At 33.7% G+C, this 24,204-nt stretch overlaps 1 protein-coding gene across 1 annotated transcript in view; it reads right to left on the reverse strand.

The window, feature by feature from the left end:
• Dnah7 (dynein axonemal heavy chain 7) overlaps positions 1–24,204 on the reverse strand; it is a 347,577-nt gene that overhangs the window by 147,858 nt on the left and 175,515 nt on the right. The window contains 9 exon segments of the mRNA XM_047547136.1: positions 4,489–4,708; positions 5,810–5,936; positions 8,446–8,614; positions 9,353–9,508; positions 14,526–14,723; positions 17,372–17,596; positions 17,963–18,094; positions 20,103–20,279; positions 22,128–22,310. Coding sequence (XP_047403092.1) covers positions 4,489–4,708; positions 5,810–5,936; positions 8,446–8,614; positions 9,353–9,508; positions 14,526–14,723; positions 17,372–17,596; positions 17,963–18,094; positions 20,103–20,279; positions 22,128–22,310 — 1,587 coding nt within the window.

Here is a 24,204-nt window from a genome sequence, read left to right on the forward strand (position 1 = left end):
TTCAAAAGTATTTCTTTGTGGAGCAATCTAATTTCCCAACATATGCCAACAGTCACTTTCTTGAACCAAGGTACTGAAGACTTCAGATAATATTTCTATGAAAGGTGGAAACTAGATTAAACCAACCCTGCATATCAGGATAAATGTCTTAGCATGACTTGAGAATGTTATTATCCAACTGGCAATTTGTAGTATCCTCAGATAGGATTTCTCAAAAATGGTCAACATGTCTGCTTTGGAATCATTTGAGGTTCTTATTAAATTGCAGATCCCAGGTCCTACCTTGGACCTGCAGAATTAAAAACTTTGAGAATGGTGTCTAGAAATATGTTTTTTCCTCATCTCTTTATTTTTTCCCATATATAGTGCAAAAATCCTAGGTATACAACTCAAAGAATTATTTCAAATTCATACACCCATCTAATCACAACCAAGATCAAGACGCAGAATGCTTCCAGGGCTTTAGCAGACAGACTACCTCATGTTCATTCTTGGTGGTACCCTGTCTTCCTCCCCCTCCCCCAAAGGACTCATTGGTCTATTATCACTATTCATGCTTTAAATTGATATGTAAAACTTTCTATTATAAATCTAGTTGCAAAAGATGTAATTTGTGGCATGCTTATATTGTAATTTTGTGCTTTGAAGTAACTTATGTCAAAGTATTAATTGCCGAGTTAAAAAAAAAGCTATAATTAACATAACATAAAATTCACTCTTTTAAAGTATACAATTCAATGGTTTTTAGAAAATTCAAACTATCACCATTATCTAATTCCAAACTTATTCATCATCCTCCAAAAAATTTGGTACCCATTAGCAGATACTTCTCATTACCATTTCCTACCAGTCCCTGGCAACCACAAATCTACTTACTGTCTCTATTAATCCACTTACTCTGGACATTTCAAATAAATGGAAACATGTGATATATAATCTTTTGTGCCTGACTTCTTTCACTTAGTATAAGGTTTTCTAGGTTTACCTTTGTTATAAAATATAACAATATTTTGTCCTGGGCTGAATAAAGTTCTGTTGTATGTATACAGCATTGTATTTGTCCCACTCATCAACTAGTGGATATTTGTGTTATTTCCATTTTGGAGCTATTATGAATAATTATGCTAATAAAATTCATGTAGAAGTTTTTGCATGAACATATATCAATTTTGGGAGTGGGGGATATAGCCAGAGTGTAATCTAAGTGTAATCACTGAGTCACATGGTAACTATGTTTAACCTTTTCACAAACCACCAAATTGTTTTCCATATTACATTTCCATCAGCAATGTATGAGGGTTATAATTATTTCACATCCTCACCAATATAGGTTCTTATTTATCATTTTGATTATAGCCATCCTAGTGGGTATGAAGGGTACTTGATTGCATTTCGGATTTCCTAATGACAATCATGCTGAGTGTCCTTTCATTGCTTATTGACCATTTGTGTATCATCTTTGGAGAAATATCTATTCAAATCCAAATCCTCTGCCCACTTTTAAGTTGAATTATTTGTCTTTTTGTTCAGTTGTAATAGTTTCTTATGCATTCTGGATACTGTACATTTATCAGATATATGATTTTCAAGTATTTTTCTCTCATTTAATGTGTTGTATTTTCACTTCATTGATAGTTCTCTTTGGAGCATGAAAATTTTAAATTTTGATAAAATCCATTTCTTTTATGTTTATTGTTTTTGCAGAATATCTATGTTTAACAAACAAATCAGGTAATATGCTCACTAAAGTTTGAGAGTCATGGAGAAGTCAAAGGAGAGTAAGCCAATTTTATATCTTCAAAATTATTTCATGAAATTATACTAGGTCCTTCAGTGTACTACGATGTCTGAAAAGTAAAACACCTACCATAGTCTCTGAAACATATTTGACCCTGAAGGAATCTTTCTCGAGTCAATCAAAATAAAGTGCGAATTAAGAGTGTTGAGTTTAGTTATTTCCTATGTTTTGAAATGCTGACAACAAGGTGCCAAACACTGTTTTCAGTGCTGTAGAAAAAAAAAGAAATTTCTTTCCCATGGCACTTGCATCCTATCTGAAGGAGATGGACACTAAACACAGCAAGCGAATTATATGTTAGAAGTTGATAAATGCTAGATAAAGAAGGAAAATAGAATAGGATAGGAAAGACTTAGGGTGGGAGTGGGGTGTCAGGCTATATAAAGTATTAGACAGGACAGCAAGTGTACAGTCCATTGAAGAGGAGAGATCTGACCCAGGACAGGCAAGAGCTACTCCAAAGGACCACTATGAGGGGGAAATACATTTCAGGAAGAGTGAATAGCCAGGGGGTGAATGAAGGTGGGAACAGAGAACAACCTGAGAGGAAGAGGCTCACATACTAGGTCTTATGAGCCACTGGATTTTAATCCCGAATTCCTCTGAATGCAGTAGAGTGCTATTGCAAGGTTTTAAGAACCTAAACTCATATTATGAGATGTATATACCAAAATATGAAGTAGTCATTAAAAAATACATTGTTATAAACTTCATTAAATGCCCAAAGAGTTCAACAGTCAATGTCAAAAGTCAATAATTTGACATAAAAAGCAGTACAGAATCTGAAAAAGACTTAAAGGTAATTATATACATACCACAAATATATAATAGCGCATGTGAACTACTCCCATCATAGGAAGAAAGCAATGGCATGTAAAATCTCAAGTAACAAAATATGTTTTGTATAGTAAGCCTACCTTCTTTCCTTTATGCACTCATCCACAGGTGTTTATTGAGTGTCTGTTATGTGTCAGGCACTAGAAAAAGTAGTGAATAAATGACAGTTGCTGTTCTCATAAAGTTTCTATTTTAACAGCGACGACAAGCAAGCAAAAATTTTAGAAAACTTGTGATGTTTAGTGTTATAAAGAAGAATAAAGCAAGGAATAATAAGCTATGGGAGATATATGGGTGTGATATGGAGGTACCTGAGCAACGGTCTTAAGGAAATAAGTGGGCGAGGATGGTGGATAATAAGAAAAGAATGTTTGAGGGAGAAGGAACATCAAGGGCAAGTCCCTGAGGTATAGGATGCCAGTTGCTTCATAGAGTAAGATTCTCTCATGCCTAAATGCTTTCCACAAAATTTATATGTTTCAATTCTCAGTCTAATGTGGTAGTATTAAAAGGTGGGGGTCCCTGGGAAGTATTCAGGTCACAGGGGCAGAGCTTTTGTAATGATTAATGCTTTATGGATGAGCTCCCTGCCCTGCCCTTTCCACATCAAAGACAGAGAGAAAGCACAGTCTATGAACAAGGAGTCCACAGGGCTTCCTCTGACACCAACTTTGCCAGCCCACTGATACTGGACTTCCCAGTCTCCAGAACTGTGGGAAACAAATGCCTGTTATTGATAAGGCAACCAGTTTAAGGTTCTTTGCTACAGTAGCCCAAACAAACTTAAGGATCACTCCTTCAATGAATTTAGTATCACCTTCCCCTCCAGCTGCTCCCTCTCTCCAGTTTTCAGCATATTTCTACCACCCATAAAGCTCTCCAAACTGAAAGCCTGTACCCATGTCCCAGGATGTAGGTTACAGTAAGTGATGGTAAAAAGCTGTGAGAATCTCCACAGCATCCTTTTCCAAAGAACACATTTAGGGACTTTACTGTGGCCAAAGTTTCCAAGTAAAGTGGATCATCACTTGGATACATATTTGAATGTGTAAGGATTTAGGAATTCAATTTGTATACCTAAAAAGTCTAGAGAAACTAAATTTTTAAGACCTTGTAAAATATATGAGTCTGTAGCACATGGTTTCACTATAGTGACAAATCCCCATTTTCCTGGTTTATTGGATACATTATTAAAATTAAAATTATAGTATTTATATCTTAAAAATGGGTTAGGGTTAGATCTTTTTTCTCCCATTTTTTCTTCCATTCCATAGTGTTTGCACTTTAAAAAACTGAACTATTATTTTGATGTATAAACTTTGTATTCTTTCCTCCCTCCACTGTTTTTTATAAGAAAATACACATTCATATACTTACTCCTGAGAACTTCTATACATTTTTATAGACACTCTCAAACTAAGAACTCTCAAAATTACTTTCTTTGTAGATATTTTTTCTCATTAACTAGTAATTCTACAAATAAAAATGCAAATTAATTCATTCACTTTTTTGATAAACAACTACTTAAGAAGTGTTCCATTTCAAAACTTCTTGAAACCAAATTAACAAGGATTAAGTCATCTAAAGGAGATTGGCTCAAATTAATACCTACTTTGAAATAGCCTATAAATCAACAGAAATTCCTAAAAATGGGAGCATAAGCATTTTAAACATTATAAATATCTTACTATTATTTTAAAAAATTATCTTGATCATTGGCCTATATAAGGCCAAATAGCTAAACACATTTCGACAATTTTAACTATGATTTTTTTTTTGTTTGTTTACCTAGTCGTTGGCACACTAAATCTTTGTGTCTTATACAATCACAATTTAATAACATGGAGTTTTACCTCATGAACCCAAAGACGTTTAATCACTCCTTGGGTTTCTGCTGTTTCTGGTCTTGACAAACAAACACCTTGAATGACACGGGAGAAATCACGAAGGTTGAACAAGTAGTGAGATTTAGCTGGAGTAGGCAAGAGATTCTTCATTGCTTCCTTATACAGAGTCATTGTGCCATTTACAATTTGTGTAGTCAAGTCCAGAAATTCATCTGGAAATTTGTAACTTAAAATTTTTTAAATAAAAAGAAAATATATTAGTAAATATAGAATTATGTTACATAAATGATATTTAGCATGACCAGTATCAAATTTTAATTGTTTGAGTCAATTTGATATTTAAACACCCTATTTCTTGTTTTAATAAGATTTTTACTTCTTTTAAGATTATTTTCCATTCCCTATTTTATGTCTGAAGGAATCTTGTGAACTAAGCAGGATCAGTGTAGTGGACTTAAAACTATTTAAGCAAGTGAATAGAAGAGCCAGCCAAGGAAACTATATGTAATCCCAAATCCATTATCTACGAAACGGATGCTTTTTAACTCTTACTACCTGGCATTCTTAATTCCATATAAATAGAATTTGTAAAGAACATTAGTGAAATGGGTGTTTTCAGAAGAAAGAAAAAAATAAAAGTAAATTCAAAAAAAAAGAAGAAAATAAAAATGTTCTGTAAATGACAAAAGAGTAAAGAGGATAAAAAGGACAAAGCACATGATAGGGTTGAAAAAATACAGTGAAAGAATAACCATTTGGAAAGATTAGCTATATTTAGTTTTTGTCTTGACAAAGTCAGCTGTCTCTTCCATCACCACTGGATAAAGCAAGGAATAACCATTTCCTCAGAGAGCTAAGACTTCTATTGCCCAGGTGATTATGAATTCTCGACATCAAGGCATCTTATGGATTATAACTGAATCTCCAGAGCTAGGGAAGAACATTTCCTCCAGGAGAGAGACTTCAAAGCTATAATTCTTAAGCTTGGACACAGATACCCTCACATAACTCAAGAATTGTACCAGAGGGAATCAAAGTCATGACATAAACCTGGCACCTCTTTCCAGCACTAATGGTATTCCATTATAAAATTCAAAATACAAACTCAAATGTAGACATACACAGCAGAATTCTTTAAACCCTTTGTGTTATGTTTCCATACTGGGAAGCAGGAGGAATGAAGGGGAGCAATTTTCTCTGTTACCTTTTCTGTGCCTAGGGATGCTTTCATGGAAATGTTTGAGAAGTTTTGTTTACACTGATTGGTTTCTAAAAAAAAAACTTTGTATCTCTTAATGAAAAAACACTCAAGCCTCAAATCACTTACCATATTTTCAAATGCCAGGTTAAGATTTTAGAGAAGATTGCAAACATGGATTTATCACTAAACTCATTGATTGTTATGATATTGAAATGTCTCATGAATCGAGGAGTTACTGGATTCCGGCCACCACCTAAATATTAAAAAGGATAACTTTAACCAATGTTACTAGAATATGCCAGAGTATTTTCTCCAGTACTTTACAGTTTGAAATAACATGAAAGATCACAAATTCACAGCACACAAAAAGTTAAAAGTAATTGTTCAGGAAACCATGACATCAAAACTGGTTTCCCATTAAACTCAAGATATTATTTTTCTTGTTGAATTATTTGAATGAGTTCAACTAATTAGACATAATCTTGGGTCAGACCTATGTTACCAAAGGAATTCACATCAGACAGAAAGAGCCATTGACTGTGTTCTCTGTGGTTCACAGTCCAAAGAAGTAAACTGTAAACATTTTCATTGTAATTCAATATTGGTACATTATACATTAATATAACCTTGAGATATCTAACTAAACTTTAAAAGGATATTTACCATATAATTGAAATTCCATACAACCATGGCCTATGGCCTAATTTTCCCCCTGCATCTAGAAATCAATTTCCCTAAGACTAGTCTATATAGTACATGGAGCTACTTCACTGGCTGATTGTATTTTTAAAAACTGGAGATTATCTCACGTTCATAAAATAATGATTACATTTTCAAATATGATGCTTTAATAAGTGACTTAAATTTTAACACATCATTTTAGAAAATTCTATACTTTTAAAAATACATATGACTGGGTATAACTCAATGATAGAGCACATACTTAGCCTGCATAAGGCTCTGGGTTTGATCTCCAGCACCACAAATAAAGCAAATTTCATTTGCTTTTTAAACATTTTGTAAAGAAGTAATTTTAATGTATTATTTATTTATGTATTTATGTATGTATATATGTATTTATTTTTAGTACTGGGGATTTAACCTGGGATGCTTTACTACTGAACTATACATCCAGCTTGCTTTCTTTAAAATTTTTAAATTTTTTATTTTGAGACAGGTCTTATTAAGTTGCTTAGGGCCTTGCTAAGTTACTGAGGCTGGTCTTGAACTTGTGATCCTCCTGTCTCAACTTCTCGAGCACCAGGATTGCAGGCATGCACCACCACACCTGGCTAAGAAATGATTTTCAAAGCATATATCTATGTATTTGTACCACGTGTACAGATACACTTGGTATGTGTTTTATATTCGTTTAAAGCAAGACAAATCTGTTTTGTATCAATCACTGAATTATTCTATGCCATTTCTGAAAAAGTGCCTAATGTGTAAGACCATATACCTGTAACTGGGAGTATAGGTCAAAACACTTATGTATGTCTATGAATTTATAAACTAATTTACCTGGAAAAGTTTAAGGAGGTAGTTAAAGGGTTGCAGAAGAAAAGTGAGAAATCATTTACCCTAACTTTGTTTCCAACACTTCCTCCCAAGAGAATATTCAGAAATGGTGGTATTTTTAAAAAATGGGGTTCCAGGGGAAGATACCTCATGAATTCCACCTACTCTTCTGTCCAGTACCTGAGTAGGCAGGAAAAAGTGGGCACATGAGTACAAATGACTAGCTTGGGACAATGGCAGAAGAGAAGTCTGAGACCCAGGTGTCTTATAGACTTTAGTTAGTTTTAAAGGATTCAAAGTGGTCCAGGGAGTGTTGAAAGAGCAGTTTCTGACTCAGAGCAAAAGGTCCATGTTAAACATCAGACAGAGTTAGGGGTTAGGAGGCAAATAGCAGAGAAATTACCCAAAATGGTATATATTTTTTAAAATTATTTATTTATTTTTTAAATTTTTTACAGACTACATTTTGATTCATTGTACACAAATGGGGTACATCATTTCATTTCCATGGTTGTACACGGTGTAGAGTCATACCATTCGTGTAATCGTACATGTATATAGGGAAATGATGCCTGTCTCATTCCACCATTTGAAATGGTATATTGAGAGAACAAATTTTTTTAAAAATAGAATACCAGCTTGAATTCAAGAGAATCATTAAAGATCTCTAGTTAGTTGAATTAAGCCATTTTAAACACATTACCATAAATTCTTCTCCCTACCTAGAGATTTCTTTTGAAATATAAATTTCTCTTGGATAATGTAAAGGATCTTTAAGGGCTAATTCTTTTGATCATTTCCTACTTAAATTTTTCTTAGAGGCCTAAATCCAGAGATAGATGAGAATGGAACTTGTATGGGTGAAGATGATATCTGAAGCAGGCATTCTACTCCATTGAAGCCTTAAGGAATGAAATAAAGGGAACCATGAGCTGCCTGAGGGGGATCCATATGGATTCTCAGAATGTAGGGATAGGAAATGAGAAGCCAAGCCCCAGAAAGTAGTAGAGGAAGGGATTTAGAAGAGTTGGTGGGCAAATGGCCCAAAAAAGGTCACTCACTTTATAGAGCCAGTAATTGTGGTACATACCATGAAGTCACAGTGGATTCACATGGGAAATACACACATAAAATACTGTAACTTATATTGTCCAACTGAATTTCTCTTTCTTTCTCTCCAGTTATCTCTTTATAAATAGCCAGAATGATTTTTCATCTTAATAATCACTTATTAGAATATATACCTGGAGGTCCCATAGCACACATGATCTGAATGTCCACTAGTTTAATCATAGAACAATCTTTTAGGTCGTACCAATTCCAGTGGTCTAACCATTGCCTAAGTAACTCAATGGGAGGCTGAGCTCCATATACCTCCCGAGCAGGCATATTGACATCATCTACAAATACAATCTGGGAATGAAAAGAGAGAAGGTATTAGAAAATAATGCAATAAGATAGCATCCTATTGTGTATACAAGGTTGAGGTGAATTATTATTTTCATATGTGAGAAGTTATGTTTTCTTTTCCAAACAAGGATAATATTTTTAGTTTTAATGGAATAGGGAGATTATTTTCCCTGTTCCTTGTTCCTCTAAGACTTGGGATACCTTATCCTTACTACTCATTGTAGGTTAATAGTTTAGGATTCACTAATCCTCTCGTATTATTTGATTCACAGTGTGCCTTGTCTTTTTTCCTTGTATAACAATTCATTAAAATAGATGAAAAAGGTGTGAGTTTTAGATTAAAAACTTTAGTGGTGAATGTGAATATCATAAGGGTATTTCCTTTCAGAGGAACACAGATAAGTAAACTGGTAACTGAGTTGTTAAAGATCTAGAAAAGTAAGCAGCAAAGACCCTGCTGAGTAAAAATGTTAGTTAATGAATTAGGAGGGTAAATAATTTCTCAAATGTATGTTCTATTTTCAATTCAAACAGATATTGCTTGTTCTTACAAATAAGATGTTTAGTGTACACAGAAATATGACCGGTTTTAATTTAATTTTAAGACAAAAATTTGTGATGAAAAACTAGTAAAGATGTCAATCTTCAGTATATTTGGTTTCCTTGTTCTGATTTGCAGAAGTATCCATAAGTAGGACATGTATTATACTATAAGTATAGAAACAGAAAGCCATTAATTACCATTCTCTTGCCCAAAGGAGGACCAAAAACTCCCTTTCTTCTTTTGTCCAATTTTGACATGATAATATTCTGAGTTTGAGCTGCTGTAGTTTGAGCTGAGAAGTTGATTATCAGAGGTTTGTAAATTTCCTTATTAAGATGATTTAAAAGAAAATTCTATATAACAGGAAATAATAAAATGAGTCAGAGTTGAAACTATTTTGTCATTTCAGAATAAACACAAAGAATCATTGTTGACAAACTTGAATTTAACCTTACATGTCATAACAATGTAAAAAGAGATAAAGTCAAAGGAATAATTTGCTACACCAAAGGAGTGTCTCTATCTGTCCAGGTTCCTTGCATGTGTTTTCTGATTTCCACAACCAGCATGAAGAGTACATGCTCCTTCTTAACATAAAGTCATAAGGACTCAGAGGTTAGGAAACTTGCCTCTGATCTCAGACATGAACAGGAATCCATCCTGCCATTTTTCTCTCTCCAGATCTGTTTTCTTTTTGAACTAGCTTATTGTCTTTCTATTTATATATCAAGTTATCTTTCTGTAAATTAGGAAGTTTACATAATATCAAGGTATTTCCACTAAAAAAAAAAAACAGGTGGAATTGCAATGGTTCTTAATCAAGATGTATGACAGGGACAGGGAATATCAGAATCTCCTGAGAAGTTCTTCAAAATGTATTTACCTCTCCTTACCATTCCTAACTCTCCTCTCAGGAGCTCTCTACATACTCTCCCCAGGGTCAACTTATTGGAAAATCTTAATTAAATCACATCTTCTTAATGATACTACTATCTATCACTATGTATATGAGTAAGGGAAGGAAAAAGGTGAAGGTTTTTAACCTGTCCCAAAATTTATTTTAAGTGCTTCTAGTATTCAGCTTTATTGTATATAAGATACTACATTATTAACCCAAAATATCGCGTGGTAAAACACTTTAAGCAGGTCCCCCTTTCATAAACACAATTACATGCTAAACATTCCTATAATCAAGTGAGTGAAAATTCTGAAAGCACAATTCAAAGTCTTAACTTATTTATCATAGCAACACTTATATTTTGAAAAGGAACTGGCATGTTGCCATTAATAACCACATTCAGCACACACATCTCTGTCCCTGTAATGAGGTAGAGCGGATAAAAGAAAATTAGCAAGCAAGGAGAGTCAAGTGCTGAACTCTAGAGATTTTAGAATTAGGGCTAAATGTTCACTCCTTCCAACCATCCAGCAGGAGCTTCTTTTTATTTTAATTTAAAATTATTTTCTTTTACATAAAGTGAACACAGTCTAAAATGTAAGCTTTTAAAGACCTTTGAAGAAATTGTTTTCCATTAGATTAGCCAAAAGTAGCAAGGGTGAAGTTTAGAATAAAAACAGGAGTATGTTTTCATGATTTTATGAATAAAATGTCTTTTTTTATGATTATATAATTACAATGTAAATGAGAGATTATTTCAAGAGAAAAAAGGTTTGAAAACAAGTGATTTTAAAATATTTTTAAATGACTATTTTGAGCAGCTACTACAATGAACTGATATTTTACATGTCTGAATAAAGCAAATTTATATTTTCTATATTTTTGACCTAAAATGCTAAATAATTATTTCACCTTATTTGGTTACATGGCATATAATGCAAATATTTTTATTATAATGAATTTTTCAGCTAATAATGACCTCCATAGTGATAACTAATATGTCTTGTCAGATGGAGGAAATGATAGATAAATTAAATGCAACAAGAATGAAAATGAATCCTCAACACATGCATAAGTCAGGGCATAGAAAGTTTGGCACTGAGACCATTTCAAAGCAGAGCTAAGTCTAACTATAATAAATATGAATAGTTTTACAAACAATCCAAATGTAATTATTATTTTAAAGTGACTATAAGTTGAAGCATATTCAGAATAACTTAGCAATAACAGATTTTTAAAATCTCAGTCTTTCTAGAAGATTAAGGGAACAGGGCATTAGGTAGCATCACAGCCTTATATAGCTAACTGGATAGGGAACAAAGTCAGGAGGTGAGCCCTGTAACTCATAGTAAGAATCATTTTAAAACTGAATTTAGGGAAAAAATTAGATTTGAGAAAAAGACTTCAGTTACTTACAATAGATTCAAGCAAAGCTGATAGAATTTTAAAGTAACATCCTAAATCGATATGAAGAAAATAAACACGCCATCCTGTCAATGGATTAACATTTTTAAAAGAACATAAAAAAACAGAAAAGGAGAATACAGGAAAATGACTCATCACAATTTATGTATCTGAGATCAATTTGCCTAATAGTAGAAAAAAAGGACTTAGAGTAACACACAAATTCAAAATGCAGGAATATGTTGAATCTAAGTGACTCAGACAGCTTTAAACTACAAAAACAAACAAACCAAACCAAACAAAACAAACAAAAAAAACAGCAAAAATAAACCATGTAAAAGAAAACTAAAAGAAAACCCTCTGGAGGGATGATTTGAATCTCCATCTCTGATTGTCCTATGGCAGATGCTGGGAACTTCCTGTGTAAAACTTCAAGTTAAGACTGCCCAGTTACTATGGTGATGTCCTGCTTAAAGGAAGTTCTGTGCTAGGCATGGCACTATCAGTTTTGACCCTGAGTTCAGACACCAGTTGCCAGGGGTAGAGAATTATGAGCACAAAAAAGGTAATTATAATTGGCTGCCCAGTACTTGTCCTTCAGTCTGCCCGCTTTGAAGAAACTTTCTCACTGGAAACCTTTTTGATGATAAAATCTACATGATAAATGTGCAGAGCTAGCTCTATGTCATTATACCTTCATCAGAGGGTAATGTCCCTCCTAGTCTCAGCTTTCTCTCTACGTGTGTCTGTTTTTTCTAATCCCTCATCACTCCTCACTAGTTTCTGAATTAATTGCAGTATAGGTCATTGCAGAAAGTAAAAAGAATCTAATCAAAGAGGACAATTAATATAGTATGGTCCTGTGTATTGATCATGTAAAAAGACCATTATCAAAAGTTTTTGTAATTCCAGAAGTTGATAGTCATTGATGAAAACATTTCAAAGTAAGTACATTTTTACCATTGTGCCATAAAAATTATGTGAACAAAATGTTTTTATAAGCTGTCATTAGACAAGTCCTGCTCTTCAGTTTAAATGAATCATCAGTATCTCTTCTTTTTTTTTTTATTATTGTATACAAATGGGATACTTGTTGTTCATCAGTATCTCTTCTAATTATCCCACATATAAAATTCCATTTGACCCATTGAACAAAATGAATATTTTATGTTCATATACAATACTCTTGAAATTAGTTACATACCTATAAAAATTACTTCTTTTTCAATTTGATTATCAAATTATATGTTAAAGTTATTCTATAAAATCTGTGTAGCTATATGAAAAGAAAAATACTCATGCCAACAGAGCTGACCTTTAAATGAGAAATAAACATAATATTAAATATTGTATTTGCTCACAATTTTTTTAAGTTAACCTATTAACAATGTAAATTATGTGAAATTATAGACTCCTTTCCCATCACAGGATTTTAAACTTCTTCAACATATTTGCTCATAGGGAGTATCTTTAATAAATGTCTTTTTTGTAGAATGTCATTATAAGTTATTACATTTTAATGTAACCTCTAACTAAATAACTACTTATTTTTCATTGTTTATTTAAAATCTAAATATCTAGATATAAAATAATTTTAATGAAAATCACTGGAAATATTAAATTTCCTGCTTCAACACTTCAATAAGAAAAACTGTAAATACATACAAATTTTCATTATATCTTATTTGAAAAAATTTTCAATGAAATTATAGAAGTAAAAGGTATCTAGCATTGCCTCAAAAATAATATTCTCTTTCACCCAAAAATAAGATTTTGAGCCCCAGTCTTATATGGATATTACTTATAATACAATCAACTCTTAATTAATTGGAGCAATGGGATATCCTTTAGAGGCCATAAAAGACAATTTAGATTAGAATAACCTTTCTAAACAACGCTAACATTTGTTGAAACATAAACAATTTCACTTCCAGAAATCAAAAAATTCTTACTAAGCAAATAAGCAGAGATTAAAAACAAAGATTTAGCTACAAAAATGTTCACTGCAATCTTATTTTTAAAGTGTAATATCCTAAGTTAGGGAGTTGGATTGATTGTCATGAAATTATAGAATCAAATACTATGATATCCTTAAAATTACCAACAACAGGAAAATATTTATAAAATGTAAATAAGAAAGTAGGAAAATATTTACAAGTAAAAAGAAAAATAGAGATTACAAAATATGCTCCCAATTTCATGAAAAGGAATGCTTTTATACTGGACAGTTTACTATCTCAACTGAATTTGATGGGGGTACAAATGACAAAAACTGTCTTTCATCACATCAAGTCTCTGTTCCCTGGCTCTTGATATTTTGCATATCAAGTACATGTTCAGTTACTTTTTTAAATACAGGCCAAATCAACGCCTTGTTTTTAACTCTCAGTGAGAACTTCTCCCCTCCTCCCTCTTAGACATCTCCTGATGCATATAAACATGAACCTGTAACAGAAGAGGGGCCAGTGACAGCACCTTTCTTCTCAGGTTGTGTAAAGCCACTGAAATTTGGGGCATTATCTGTTTTACCAACTAGCATCATCTTAACTAACACACCACAAAAACATTAAGGAAAACAAAATCGATCATTACAATCATTACTACATAGTAAACTTTCAGATACAAAGTAATTAATGAATTAAATATCAAGTGTAATTAAAACTTATTTTTCAAGGAAAGAAGTTTTCCTCCTGAACAAGTTTTTATTATTAAAATGGGACATGGAACAATTGTTTAGATAAAAAATGGCATCAGTATTTCAGCATCTGATACTGGCAGCCCAACCACCAGAGGTAAAAACAAACAAACAAACAAAAAAAAAAAAACCAGAATATTATATCTTCAGTTAATTTTCTAAAAAGTCAATTACTCAAAAATTCTCTGTGGTTCAAACAAAATACTTGAGGATTTTTAAAAATTATCTAAGCCTACTATTTTCAAAAATAGTACTGGGGATCGAACTCAGGGCCTTGTACTTGCAAGGCAAGCACTCTACCAGCTGAGCAAAATAGCATTCTTAAGACTATTATGTATACACCTTGAAATATATAGATTTTAGTAATACTTACAATTATATATACACTCTTTCCTGTTCCTGTTGGTCCTACAAATATTGAAGGCTTTTGATGAGTAGTCAACAAATTCATTAATGCAGAATATCGAATGGTGTCCAAAGTCGGTACAATGATTTCATTAAACATCACATCTTTAGGAATTGGAGGAGCATCTTCTAATTTCTTTACCCATAACTCCCATCTCCCTATTCCCTATTCAGAATAAACAACTGAATAGTAAAAAATTATATTACAAAATACTTTTAAAAACTCTACTTCCGTGACAAACAAATCCTATTATTCAAATATTCATTTTATCCTTTAAAATACTTAACATTCAGTTTATAGTTAGTTGTATATGTAAATTAAGGAAATAAAAAATGAAGTGGCTATGCTGTGATATTTTTGATGCCTTGAAATCACTACCAAAGCTAACCCAATGATCAATTATTATGAACAAACATTGAATTCTTTAATGGTATTGAGAAAATTCAACTAATCAGTGCATCGAAGAGTAAAGAATTTTATTCAATAAACATTAAAAATTACAGAATTTTTTGCTCTCTAGAAGATCAACTGCAAAATACTTGATTCTTATAATGATAAAACATCAACAACATTTCAACATTTCAGGCAAGATTTATTTTTATAAAAATTGCAATTGTAAAATAATATGCTCAATATAATGTATTCAATTGTTTGTGAGTATACAGTTCAGTACTATTAAGTGTATTATTGCAATGTAGCAGATCCACAGAACATTAGATTTGCTGATTTGTGACTATTATGAGTTCATATGCTGTATCTTTGCATCCAATTAGATTGTGGACTAAAATTTTAACTTTCTATGACAGTATTTATAATGTTTCAAAAATATGTTATTTTTTTCTCTAGACAAATACTAATGCCTCCTCCATTCTTTTTTCTTTTTTGTGTTTGGTGGTGCTGGGGATGGAACCCAGGGCCTTGCACACGCTAGGTAAGCACCCTACCAGTGAGCTACATCCCCAGTCCCTTTCTCCATTCTCTTTTTGGAGTATACTGGGGATTGAATCCAGGAGCACTTAACCACTGAGCCACATGCTCAGCCCTTTTTATTTTGAGACAGGGTCTTGCTAAGTTGCTTAGGGCCTCACCAGTTTGCTGAACCTGATGTTGAACTTGTGATCCTCCTGCCTTAGCCTCTGAAGTTGCTGGGATCACAGGCATGTGCCACCATGCCAGGCCCCTTCTCCATTCTTAAGGTGAAATTAAATCTAAATTTCTAGTGATTCAAAGCACATCAGAATTCAGACCTATCCTTCCTCCATATCATCAAATATCCTACAACCAGACTTCACTGATGGGCCTATTAGTCCCAACACACCCCCACCACTGGGCTTTCACATATGACATTCCCCTAGCCTATAATGTGACATGTCTCTCTTCCATAGAGTTATGAACTCCTGAGGGCAGAACTGTGCATTATTTTCATGTCTTCTGGTACAAGGCTGTGTATTGAGGCACCAAATTCACATCATTCTGAAAACTGTCTTGCAATTGTTTCTAGAATTGATGAATAGTGCTTTTCCCATATTTTAGCTAACCTTTTCAAACATGTGTCTTTTGACACCAAATGGGAAAGGACGAATTGAGCATTAAAAAATTCAGACTATATAGTCAATTAGCAATTAAGTGATCCTGGAACAATCACTTAAGAAAAATGCAGTCTGTAAAAATTTTTTTTTAAAAATTAAAAAAAAAAATCTCTGAACCCTAGTTCAATGGTAGAACCTGAAAAAATAATCCCATTCTTTCTATTTCACCTTGGTGCTAGAAAACAAAATAGAAAAAAAATGGGAAAGCATAATAAACAGTCAAGTACCCTGAAAATGCAGATTATTAGTAATTTGAAATAAAATCAGTAAGAACAATAGTATCTGTGCTGAACAGGGTAAAGAATGCCTTCTGGGGTGAGTATGGCAATACATCTCAAGAGTCATAAAATTCAAATGCCTTTTCTAAAAGTTCATCTTAAGAAAATAATCAGATGCAAACCATGATTTTATCCAAAAAATGTTCAACAAAGCAGTATTTTTAAAAAGTCAGACACTAAAAACAAGAATGACAACCCAATGGTCAAAGGGAAGAAATGGAATAAATAGATGATGGTCCATCCATCAGAAGACTGAGGGAAGCTTTAGGAAGTAAGTTCACTGAAGCAATGTCATTGAGAGGGCAAGGTGTTTTCCTTATTAAATAGAAAAGAATGCTGTGTGGTTCCAATTTCACTTAAATGTATATATATTTAAATATATAAACTTTTAAAATATCTAAACTTTATCCTCAGCACAGTATTTGTGGGAGTTGTTAAACATACACACACACACACACAAAAAAAAAAAAAAAAAAAAACAAGTAAATGCTACCCAAATTTTATTGCCCAATCCATTTGGGAAGTGTTAAATTAACACTTAACCAGCTACATTCCTACAGGACTTACTGCCTGTAATATTCGAGTACACATGAAACTCTAAGAGGTGTCCTTGAACAGTATGTGACTGGTGCTGGGTTAGATCATAATGCATAATTCTATTTAATGAGCACTTTGGCCCATCAGGTATTATTATTATCACATTTAATCATTGTGAATAACTATGTTCAAGGAAATCAACTAACCCAAGGCTATACAGAAAGAAAGTAACTTTACTAGGACTCAAACCCAGATATGTCTGACTTCGGAACCAGTATACATTCCTCTTCTCCACTCTGTCTGTTAAGGTAAACTGTGAGGAAGAAATGGCCATAGAGTCATTAAAGGCAGTGTCTCAAAAGAGACATGGCCAGATTGGCAATTACAAATCTTGCTTCAAAACTCTTACCTCAGTGATAAATTGATAATCATAAATTGTTCCCTTCTCAGGAAATGGGACAGTTAGTGCCTTTGAGGATGTTTGTTCAGTACCACTCAGTAATTTAAACTTATTTCGAGTTAGCTCTGAAATTGGACCTTCCATTAGTTCTCGAAGAATCTTATTAAATTTCAACCGATCATCATCTGAACAAGAAGCTCCAACAGACCAGATCAATGAAAACAGAAAAATTCCCTGCATTGGAAAGATGAGAAGATACAGAGCAATTAAAGATAACGTCAATCTATCCTTGTAGTCAGGTTAAGGCCTCTGAAAGGAAATCCATGAGCTGATATATAACATTGGGTCCTCTGAGTGTGTCGTAGTAAGTAGGCTTTTTCAAACTGCATGTCTTATAATTCTTACATATAATACAATGCAAAGTACAAATTTTAGCCATAGTGAAACCTGTTCACCTGTTCCTTGTTTACACACAGATTGTTTTTCTTGGAAAACTATCCTTCGATTACAATTTATTTCATAAAATATAAGCTACAATGAGTCTTGTTAATTAGAAAGTTTAGAGAAAGCTGAAGATGTTTTTCTATTGCAAGATCTTACCTCAAGCAAAGAGTAAGTTTCTCTATCATTTCTTTCTTTTGCCTTGGTATCATCAGCAAACTCATCCATAAAACAGTCTATTATATTCATTAAGGATCTGACCAAGTTTGCATCTGAAGTAGGAGATAATTCCTGAAAAGTCAGAAAAAGGAGTCTATAAAACCATTAAAACCAGATAAAATAGCATTAGCTCATGTTTATTGACCTCATTTAATTCTAACAGCCGTAGTACTATTATGATCTTTGTGTTACAATTGGAAATTGAGGCACACACTAATTCCTGCCTAGAGTGTGGCAGCAGAAAATCTCACCTTTAGGTAGTGTGTGCTTTTTAACCTCTTTTACACTAATTCTCATATTTAAAGAAATGTACTGGTACATGTTTAATTAATTTAAATCAAAGACAGATTTTATGCTTTGTTAATTTTGTAAGTCAAAAATGTCTTTCAGAGAAGGCAGTTCATTTCTGTATCTGCAATACTCAGTAAATACAACCCACTTTGGAACGTATTTATAAGCCACATCACTAGTTATGGTAAACCCAACTCCATGAAATACATTTTTCAAATTTCAGAGTCTACAAAAACTCTGCTGGAATGCCATCACTTCTTGGTTACCTCACCAGGAAAATTTACAAAATAATTTAAATAGCACACACAGCTTCTAGAACCATGCAGTGTATAGCAAGTTCTCAATAAATATTTGTTGGCTTCCCTCCCAGTTCTATTTCAGCCTATAGAGTTGCATTGCTTCATGATTAACAAGAAAAAAATATCTGAAATTGACTCTTTGAAGATTAGAAGCTGTTGGCTTCCCATTCAGCAGAGATGGTAGCTGAGTCTTTGGTACTGATGCAACAATAAAATATAGCTATTACTATAAGTAAGATAGATGCTTATTACCACATATTACTACCAAGTAAATGATAGGCATTCATAATTGCAGTTTCACTCCACTTGTAATACCTGAATTCTCTGAAAGCACTAGGGAAAAAAAAATCCTGTTGTTTGTTTTATTATGACCCTCAATGCATACATATTTAGCTGTTTTTGAAACATGATTACTTCGTATCTCCAATATTTTGTTTATAGCCAAACTTCTGGACCAGAGCAGGCTACACCTATTTTGTAGTCACATGTATCTTCCAGGTTCTACCCTAAAGTGTCTCTCCCTCCCCTCAAGGACTTTTGCCAGGTGTCCTCCATGTTCTCAACCATCAAACCAAGGGACACATGTCCCTTTCCTGCCTTCACCTGGCTTCTTTGTAGTATCTCACAATACTGACTACTTTCTTCCTGAAATGCTCTTCTCCTTTCCCTCTCTCTTCTAAGTCACTTGTACACCAGAGATTCTGTCTTTTGCTCTCTTATTTTTTCTCCTGAATTTTCCCGTTAGGCAAAATGGCTTTAAACTCCCTTCTCCAAATCTACATGGAGCCCAACTTCTGCCTTTAAGGTCTTTTATTAGATCTCCCAATGCAGAAGAAACATCAACCCTATTTCCCTATTGTTACAGAGCCAAAGTTGTTCTAAAAGACCTCTGATTAATCTCTCCCAAAGCAGAAATTAAGCATAATTTATAATTTTCAGCTGGAGAGAGTTTGGGGGCCTTGATGGTGCTTCCACCCTTAGGCAGCAGATTCCCTTGCCACTGTCCCTTTTCTACCATGGGTCCTTTTTCCCTTCCTCACCTGCTCCCCAGGGTATACTGAAGGAAGAAAAATGGATTTGTCTACTTTAGGACCTCTTTACAATCCTTCTACCAGGAACTGGCTTATTTTATTAAGTTTGCAAAATAAGTTTATAAAAGTGGAAATTATACAACATTCCATCAGAAATAAGAGAGAACATTTTGAACTCGCTATCCAGACAGGATTATGGGAGCCTTTGACTTTTTTTGGTTTTTGTTTTTTCAAAAGACAAGCACCAATTACACTTTCTTGAACTCTAAGGAGTTTCATTTAAAATAGTTTTGGAGGATAATTATGAGTTAAAGTTTTTTATTTTAATCAGAAAAATGGTTCAATCAAACCAATGGAGAAATATCTCATCAATTGGTTAATAACACATTAAAATTGATATATTTGACTAATGTAAAGTTTTTATTTACTTTTTAATTTTAAAATTCCCATTTCTCTTACCTTTGTATGCTTTCTAATAAATTCAACAGAAATAGGGACCATTCTGTCAAATAAGCCTGTTATAAATTCCTTCTCAATAGAACTGACTGACTCAGGTAAAAGATTCAGCCAAGACAACATCAGTGGTCTCCAGCCTAATATGTGAGGCTCCATGTAAATCATACCACATCTGGAAACCTGGAAAAAAATGATTGTTTACCATTAAGGAAATGCTTACCAAAGAAATATTATTACCATGTACAGGTCTGCTTGTGGTATGACAGAAGCCAGTAAGTTGAGAAGCAAAGCGGTTAAAGACAAAGGACTTTAAGATAAACTAGCAGATTAGGAGATGAGACACACACAAAAAATCTTCAGGGGAGGCTGATTTGGGGGCAGTTTATATAGGAGACAGGTGATCATAAATAGGAGAGCAGCTTCTCTTAAGTGCAGGTTTTCTTGGCTCATTATTTCCTCAGATTATTCTTATCACTCATTATTTTGCCCACAAGCAATTCCTGACATATTATACAATGGACCAGCTAAAGGGGCAGCTGCCTCTTGATGATCGTCAATCTCATGGCAATGAAAGAAAACATACTTCACCTGATCATTGTGGAAGACAAGGGTCAGGTGAGGTTAAACAGGGAGTCCAGCATGAAATCTGACCTCCAAGCATGACTTTGATATGACTTGGTCATCTGTTTCTTTAATATTCAGAAAGTTTTGGGGAAAAAAGAGGCTTAATTTCTTTTATAATTTCATGATCTTAATTTTCACATATGACTTTACTAAATGGTCCCAAATGAAAGAGGAAAACATTCTAACCATTACATTTGTCAAGGTATATCAACAAATGTCTCTTTTTTGAGTATCACAGACCAAAGCCAGGTAAGGTGGCACACGCTTGTAATCCCAGCTACTCAGGAGACTGATGCATGAGGATTGCAAATTCAAAGTTAGCCTAGGCAACTTAGAAAGAGTCTGTCTCAAAATAAATTTTTTTTTATGTTTCTTTTTTTTTATTTATTTATTTTTATTGTAAACAAATGGGATACATGTTGTTTCTCTGTTTGTACATAGAGTAAAGGCATACCATTTGTGTAATCATAAATTTACATAGGGTGATGTTACCAAAGGACTTAAAATCAGCATACTACAGAGATACAGCCACATCAATGTTCATTGCTGCTCAATTCACCATAGCCAGATTGTGGAACCAACCTAGATGCCCTTCAGTTGATGAATGGATAAAGAAACTGTGGCATATATACAATGGAATATTACTCAGCCATAAAGAATGATAAAATTATGGCATTTTGCAGGCAAATGGACGAAATTGGAGAATATCATGCTAAGTGAGATAAGCCAATCTCAAAAAACCAAAGGAAGAATGATCTCGCTGATAAATGGATGATGATACATAATGGGGCATGGGAGGGGTTAGTTTTAGGGTTAGAGTGAGGGTTAGGGAGGGGGGCAAGAATGGGGGAAGGAAGGACTGTATAGAGGGAAAAGAGGGATGGGAGGGGTGGGGGGAAGGGGAAAAAATAACAGAATGAATCAACCAACATCACCCTATGTCAACATCTCTAGTAATAAGAGAAATGCAAATCAAAACCACCCTAAGATTCCATCTCACCCCAATCAGAATGGCGATTATCAAGAACACAAGCAACAACAGGTGTTGGCGGGGATGTGGGGAAAAAGGTACACTCATACATTGCTGGTGGGGTTGCAAATGAGTGCAGCCACTCTGGAAGGCAGTATGGAGATTCCTTAGAAAACTTGGAATGGAACTACCATTTGACCCAGCTATCCCACTCAAAATAAAATTTTAAAAAGGGCTGGGATGTAGCTCTCCATGGTATAACACTTGCCTAGCATGTATGAGGTCCTGGGCTCAACCCCAGTACTGAGGAAGAGATAAAAAAGATCACTCGGAATAAATTCTAATATCTTTCATTTAAAGTCAAAGCTACTGCATAAACAAAAGATTTTTAATCTTTTGCAATTTACAAGCAGATTTCAAAATTGAGAACTTACAGTGGCAGGAGAAGCAACTTCTAAATCCATGGGTTCAAAAATAAGATTCATTTGTGGTGACATTTGAATAATCTCCCCACTCATCAGACATAACTTTTTGTTGTCATCCAGCACAGTATTCATATTCTCAATCCATACTGCATCTACTGGTCCATCAAAAATTAACCATTTTCTATCTGGAGTCTATTGTATGCATATAGGGAATAAAGGGGATAAAGGAATAATTCAATAATGTTATTTCAAAATTTAAAAATAAAACTCTTAGAATTAAATTTACCATGAAAATATAAAAGTGCCCTTTGAAAAATGCACGTGTGTGTGCACATGTATTTTATATATATATATATATATATACACACACACACATATATATGAAGAAGCCTATATATGTCATGAACAAGACAGAAATATAATAACATTTTTCCTTAAGATTCAATCTTTTCCATGTTTCTGAACTCAAATATATATATACATATATAAAATATATATACATACACATATATACATATGCTTTAGAAAATATTAGAAGAAAAAATGTAATTGCCAGGGAAAACAGAATTTCATTCAGATATGTCAGTTCTTAGAAAATCACAGATTGCTTTTAACATGAATTCTACTAACATAACTTCATATAGACTAATTACTTTTGTTGCTAAGCCAAATTTTTTCTTCCCTCTCTTGAATGAATTCAGACATATACACACATATTCAAACGCCTTTTGAGGTGAACTTGCTCATATAGTACAGGGTATTAAAATCAATATAATATTCTCAGTCCAACAGTCATTTAATAAATATGAAAATATTTTATATAATGTCCAGAATATAATAAAGGCTAAACAAATATGAAAGAGAGTCCAGGCATTATCTGGAGAGTGCAAAGACAGATTCTCCTTCCCAGATTCTATAATGCCACCTCTTGGTGTATGCCCATGCTGTCTTGGTTTGTCTTCAGCAAACACCCAGTTCAAGTTGAAGTGGCAAAGGATTTGAATCCATCCTAACACACTCTCAGGCCCCGTGGCCAACTCATTAATCTACTAGACAATGGATATGTCTCAGGCTCAAACTACCACCCAACTACCCACACTCAGAGGCTAGTTCTGGCTGTGTCTAGGATGGAAGCAAGGAAAAGCCATACCTCAGTGATCATCTTGAGATAAAATTTCTCTTTTGAAATTTTATCAAATTTCAGGCTGTGGGTTTCCCATGCCTGTTAACTGTTACTTTGTGAGATTGACACTTGAGCTTCACACAGTCTAAAGGATCTTGTTTTTCATTTGGTTCTTCTACTTAAGAGCTGTGTGACTTTTGGTAACCTATTTAACCTTGATGATACTCAATATTTATGGGATAATAAATGCAGAAAAATGCAGTGTAACTGAATCAAGATATCTCATGACTATTTCTGTGTAAATAATGTAATTGTATGCACTACTTAGAGACTTCATATGCTATTCTAGGCCAGAGTGTGCTCACTGTGGCAAGAGAAGACCTAAGAAGTGACACAGTAAGGTCCTAGACCACTACCTACTTCACCTGTGCTTCATGATTATTTTTATCTTTGAAATTACTAGGAAAGTTTGATACTGGATCTCTGCCCCAGGATAGTTAATTCTTACTTTGCTCACTTTCTAAGGTCTTTCTGCCAAAAGAACCAAACTGAGATTTCTATTATTACACCAATTTGTGAGGCATGCATAGTCCACCAGACCCTTGTGTGGTAAAGAGCACCAAATTTAGCATGCATGGTAGTTAGAATAAAGAAAACAAGGACTTAGCAAATAAATAGATGTTTCTAGTCTAGGACCCTTTTTCTATTCCACCAACCTTAGCCAGCTGTCACTCATATAATTACACTCTATGGAGAACCTGCTAAAACCTGGCAACCAAGTTATCACTTACTGGTCTGTGGACTCTTCTAGCTTATGAAAGAGAATTACAAGTACCTTGGCTCTGTGTTTTTCTCCTTCCTTCTCTAACACCTCATGCAAAGGCACGGGCATTTACAGGTGCTGACATTGTTCTTCACAGAAATACTGATAGACTATATAGTAATGTGTCTTAAATACATTTC

The sequence above is a fragment of the Sciurus carolinensis genome, chromosome 3 (genome assembly GCF_902686445.1).
Source record: "Sciurus carolinensis chromosome 3, mSciCar1.2, whole genome shotgun sequence".
NCBI lineage: Eukaryota > Metazoa > Chordata > Mammalia > Rodentia > Sciuridae > Sciurus > Sciurus carolinensis.